Source organism: Xiphophorus couchianus, chromosome 13, assembly GCF_001444195.1.
Source record: "Xiphophorus couchianus chromosome 13, X_couchianus-1.0, whole genome shotgun sequence".
NCBI lineage: Eukaryota > Metazoa > Chordata > Actinopteri > Cyprinodontiformes > Poeciliidae > Xiphophorus > Xiphophorus couchianus.
Window position 1 is genome coordinate 27,738,067 of NC_040240.1, and position 6,108 is coordinate 27,744,174.

At 38.8% G+C, this 6,108-nt stretch overlaps 1 protein-coding gene across 2 annotated transcripts in view; it reads left to right on the forward strand.

Annotated features, from left to right (window-relative positions):
* Positions 1 to 4,959, forward strand: part of phf14 (PHD finger protein 14) — an 82,007-nt gene extending 77,048 nt beyond the window's left edge. Inside the window, exons 18-19 of one of the 2 annotated variants that reach the window (XM_028035621.1) lie at positions 3,189 to 3,266; positions 4,746 to 4,959. In XM_028035621.1, coding sequence (XP_027891422.1) covers positions 3,189 to 3,260 — 72 coding nt within the window. In that variant the 3' untranslated portion in view covers positions 3,261 to 3,266; positions 4,746 to 4,959. Of the gene's footprint in view, positions 1 to 3,188; positions 4,226 to 4,745 lie in introns of those variants that run through there. The other variant, XM_028035620.1, reaches the window with a different exon arrangement.
* The last annotated feature ends 1,149 nt before the right edge of the window (positions 4,960 to 6,108 follow it).

Consider the following 6,108-nt stretch of genomic DNA (forward strand, 5'->3'; position numbering starts at 1 on the left):
GTTAAAGATTAATTATTTGAAAACTTGTGAGCAGAAAAGAGACAAGCATTCTATATTTAATTAGTAAGTCAATGGAAATCAGAATCATGATCTGCTGTTGGTAAATAACTCTGAAATGTGTCTGACCAAAGGCTTTCTTTAACATAATGAGGACATGAAAGGGATGCAATAAACATCATTATGGGACATTTAACATTCAGTATATTTTTATTCACACTTCACAGCATGATTAAATAAAATGTGAAATTTCAGAGAAGTGTCTTTATATGTAAGTAGAACAAAACTACTCATGGGAGTCAGGCTCTCCTTGACTGACAGAAAATTAGGCCCCAACTATTGTCTGCTCTCGTCTAGCTGCCGGCGATTCATAGGGCGCCGTGGGCTGCAGATCCTAACCTGGTGATCACACATTCTGGTGTGTAGATGTGTCTATTAACCTCTGGAGGGGGGGTAATTGTATCTGTCAGAGCTGTTTAATCACCGCTGCAGCTCTGTCACTTTCACTTTGGCTGCTTTTCTAAATCAGCTGGCTCCTGCTCTCTCCATTTCACATTCTTCTTTGTTGCATTTAAAACTCACATTTACATTTACAGTGTCACCATCTGGATGCATTGCCAAGCACATCACTGTGAGGCAATTCACCTGCAAACCAATCAACAGATAATACTGACGATCAATTATTGTAAAATAAACCTCTCTGGCCCATCAATTAACTGCTGTGGCCAGTGGATGTTTCACTGGGTGACGACTATATATGGAGTGATTATATACTATAAACATGCATAGCCATAATGCTTTTTTAGATCGTTACAAGGATAGATCATTTAGTTACCAAAAAAGACTGTTGTAAGGAAAACATGCAAAACAACCTCTGTCTGCTTACTAAAACCATCATAAAGGAAGGATTGAGTTCTTATGATCAAGAACTCTGATAGTGATGGACTCAGACCTGAACCTACAGTCACATAAAGACAGTTACAAAGTCTGCCTTCTATCACTTGAAGAGCATTTACAGGACTAGAGGACTAATGTCTCAGTGAGATCTTTCATAATTGGTTATTGTATTAAGTTTTATTATGTAAAGCACTCTGAGTGGCCTTGTTCCTGAAATGTGCCATACAAATAAACTTGTCTTATATATTACAAAAGGACCGAGCTTTGGAGGGAAAGTGGGGGAAGATTCCAAAAGTGAACCTGAAGCACCAAAGACAATGTGTGTCTGTGTAAAACACTTCTTGAAACGGATTATGAAACAAGCTTTAGGAACACAAGCCTGATAGACAGGATCCACCCCATAGCTAAAGCTGTCAATATGGCAACATGATCAACAATTCCACCACACAACTCACAACTTGCCCAATGCTCCGTCTAAACCAGGGATGTCAAACTCCAGTCCTCAAGGGCCGGTGTGCTGCAACTTTTACATGTGCCTCTGCTGCACCACCTGAATAGAATAATTAGGTCATTAAGGCTCTGGAGAACTGATCTACACAAGGAGGAGGTAATTAAGCCATTTCATTCCAGTGTTTTGTACCTATGATACTTCTGAGAACTGCAGGACAGCGGCCCTTGAGGACTGGAGTTTGACACCTGTGATCTAAACGTTTCCTCTGTCTGGTTGGACCTTCAGTAATTATTTGCAGCACTCATTTTTTCCTCGGTGTCTGAATCAAAGCTGCCTGCAGGTACTGCGAAAAAAAAAACCCAGTTCAGTTCAGCTCTTTGTGTTTCACACAAGCCCCAGTCAGCCGCAGTGGATGAGCTGGGGGAGTCCCCGTGTCCTCTGGAGGTCACAGCACCATGCAGTCTGCTGCCCACAGGAGCAGCAGACTGCATGCTGACTGACTGCAGTTGGCTGGCTTTTTCTTCCACAGAACATTTTTTACCAGGTGCCACAAAACTGAACTTTATTGCATTGTTTTACAATCAGGATCAACTTGCAGTTGACTGAATTTGTGTATATGTGTGGATTAAAATGAGTGTATTTAATTTGTTTCTTGTTTAGTAAATCGCCTTGAGACACCATTCGTTCCGAGTCTGCACCATATAGATAAACTAAATTGAAATTGAATTGAACCACTGCATGGGTCACTGATACCAAGTATTCTGGGGACAGTCGTCAGAAGAAAAGGACTCGCTTTTGCACATCAGAGTAGCAACGCTCTTCTTTTGAACTAGAACTGTTTTCACAAGCAGCCATGCATCACTGTGGCAAATTACAGGCCGGGCCTTTTCCCTCAGAGAGTCGATCTGTCAAAACTCAAAGCTTTTGCTTTGCTCACAGTAAACAATTTTCTGCATTTTCTGCTTTTATAGATTTAGCTAACTCTGTTTTATTATTGTCTGGCTGTTGAGTCATACACTGATAGCTGAAGTCCTAAATATTTACTGGAAAAGTGTTTACAATGTAAGTAATAATATGGAAAATCAGGTTTGTTGGAGCCAATCTTTGGAAAGGTGGCAGCAGGATGTTATGTGGATTCAGGATAACAAGAAGTGGGGCAAACTTTCTTTGACAACTCAAGTACAAGAAATCCTTCCCTCACATAATAACAGTAATCTGTTCCCCCAAAGGTTTCCATATTAGAAAATAAACTGAAATATTTTTAATTGAGTATGTCTTAAATAATAGTTGGTATACAGACCCTTCAATAAATTAAAATATTGAAAAGTTCATTATTTTACTACCTCAGTTCACACAGTGAAACACATAATGTACAGTAATTCCAGACGGATAGTTTTAAGCCTTTATTACTGTTAATTATGATTCTCTGCTTACAGCTAATTACCACATTTAGGATTAGAATATTACATTGCAAACAATTTTGCAATTTTGCTTAATGAAAAGAATCTTTAGTACCTGCTTAAGTGTTGATATTTTTAAAAGGTACTTTCAGTCTGGCAAACAAGCCTCACTGGAATGGGGATTCTGATCTTATTAGGCTCTTATTATGCATTTTAATGACTTTTTAAGGTTTTTGTGGCACCACTGTCCTTTATTTCCTGTAATCAGACAGGAACTGGGTCCCAATGGTTGGGAATTGGACGCTCCACTGCTGCGTGGAGCTCTGTGTTTACGACCCACCTGCTCTACCCCTACGCCACGCGACGCCCAGCATTCATTTTGTGGTTATTACCAGAGAATGTTTTCTCTGAAGGACCTAACGTGTGTTGCGATGTCTCTGCAGGAGGACGAAGAGCAGCCACAGGAGGATGACTCTGTCAAACAGGAAGCAGCAGCGCCGGACAGTCCAAACTGATCCCGGGTCAGACGCTCCCCACCTTCACATTCAGCCTTCGCCTTTTGTGTTCACAATGCAGCACATGTGAACTTTTTACTAGCCTCCCAAAGTTTCCACTCAGCCATGTCAGTTAGCTTCTGCTCCTCAACATTTAGTATTCCTGAAGAAAACTAGATGAGCTGTGATTGTTTTTGTATGTTTCCTGGGTGGAGTTTGTACTTCTTATTGCTAGAGCTGTACAGATGAGCTAGTTAAAGTCCTCTTCTGGAGGAGCGTCTGAAGGAAGTGAGCCAGCAGAGCACAAACAGCAGAGTTACTCCCATTATATCAGACAGACACCTGCAGCAGTTCCACCTCTTTCCAAACAGTCTATTTTCATAGGTTAGTGATGTGTGTTCCTGCAGAGTGTCCTGTTAACAGAACGAAGTGCTAGCACAGCATGGCAGAACTTTCTTCAGATGCATTTCTTTTGACATTTGACTTGATGATTTTTATCCTCTTATTTTATTCATAAATTCTTCTTCCTTCCTTTTCATGTACTGGCTTCTCTTGTCACCTGTAACACTAATCTGGAATCTTACTTGTGTACACACTTTTTAAAAAAAATTGTATTAATGAACTATTAAAAAGTAAAACTAGCCAGCAGTCTGAGCTGCCTGTGGTCTGAGGGTCAGACTTGCTTCATGTTTGGTCACCATCTCACATTCACGTTGTGCAGCTGAATGTTTTCCAGCAGCAGTGGTCAGACCTCAGATCACTTCCTCTTTCTACAGTGTTTTTCAACTAATGCAAAGGGAATCAGAAATGAAGAGTTTATTTTCGAGACTGTTATCCTCATTATGTCCTTCAGTCTGACCAGAGCCACTGTCCAACTGAAAACCTGTCAGAACTTCAGTCCTTTAAAGTGCCAATGGATTTGATGGGAGAAATGTTTTCTTATATATAATAGATACCAATGCAAAATAAATATATGAAACTATAAATTGTTTAGTTTTTTGATTTTTTCACTTGGAAGAGCTCTACTGTGTAAAGGTTGTGGACACAGCAGGAAACAGAAAGAGAAAGAGAGAGAACATATTAGGAGAGTTTGATAGTGTGTGTAGGACAGTATGATGGGAAAGTAAGATCATGGCCTAATCCACTGAATCTTCCACAATGGCTAAAATAATTTGGCTAAGATCATGCAGACCCAGTCATTTTTCATTTAGACACAATAACAAATGCAGTGTGTAGGAATTATTGTATTTTTTAAATTGTGGAATATGTCCTGCATTGAATTTCCACAACAAAATGAGTGCTAGTCCTTTTTTCTTGTCATTTCGTTGAAAGATAAATTTGTTTGTTTTCATGATTTCCCACAAACATCAGCATCCAGTAAAAGAAAATGGATCCATCCTGTTTTTGCAAATGTTTTCCTTTAATTTAAAGCCCAATTAAAATGACAGCAGATTTCATATAACAGATATTTATCAAAAAATATTTTTTTGTTGTTATTCTCTACAGATGATGTAACATTTGCAGCTGAGTTTTACTTTGCTGGCCTGAGGGTGAAAACGTCTCTTTGGTTGCAGAGCTGTGGCCAAAGCAAGCTAATGCTAACGTCACACCAAATAAGGAAGAAGCAGAAAACTGACCCTTCTGCCAAAGAACTACACTGAATTTAACTAGTGCAGCATAATAAACAGCATCTCTGTGGAGCAGACCACTGCTATGACAACATGATGAAGTTATTAATATGTGAAAAGGTAAAACCTGTTTAAAAATTGTATTTTTCTTTGTGAATCTTGAATTCTGCACAGCAGAACGTGTTCTACATCCCTTCTGTCTCTTTCGCAGCAACAACCAGACTGATCAACATTCAAATAGAGAATATGTTTTATCTACATGAGCTAATTAAATAACAGCAGCGTAATTACAGATAAAAGTGACTCATTTCAAAACTCTCACCATGCCTGTCAATAATGAAGGTCATCTAGGATTTAATAGAAAAGAAGACAGATGAGAAACTAGCCAATTTGACTCCTCCTACATTTTGGGATTCACAGTAGTGGGAAATTCTGGAAACTAGAATGTACCACTGTTACATTTCTTCTCCTTTATTATTTTAAAATTTTCCTTCCTACTTTTTCTGGTTGGAAAGTTGTGTGTTTTTTTGTAAGGTTTTTCCCTGGGATACTGTGCAGCTGGGCAGCTGGTTTCAGAGTTGGAAGGACTTGTTTTCTTACTTAGTACCCACAAATAACTTTTCAATTTGAATATCTTTGTGTTCAAAAGCCCATTTCCATGTGTATGTTTACTTTCTGAATTTCTGCTCATCTGAGCTGGACTGGTTGACAGGAAGCGGGAGATGACTGTGAAATCCGCCCCAAGATAAAATGAATATTGCATGTAGAAAGCATCGCTTTTTCAAATTATTGTGATAAATGAATTGCTGGGTTTTTGGATACATATTTGATTCAGGGGAAGTACTGAGAACATATGCTCAGCAAGTGGATGAGAAATTTGTATTTTGTAATTCTCTTAGGAACTCAGTTGTGGCTTTCATTAGCTCTGAGCCAAACTCATCAAAGTTCAAACAAATAAAAACTGGATATAGAAATTGAGATTTTTGGATTGAATTACTAAAATAAATGACATCTGTTGAGATGCAGCAGTCGCCATTTCTTGTGTTTGACTTGAGACCACAGTAGTATAAATATTTGGGTTTTTGTATTAATTACATCCGATTAGCAATTCAGTAACCGACTCACTGGCATATCAGACTGAGATCTTTGTTGCTTTCAGCTGCATTTACAGGCTGATTGATGCTGACCCCTACAACCATCTAAGCTTCACTTACAGAAATATGCAGAAATATCTTTCATCA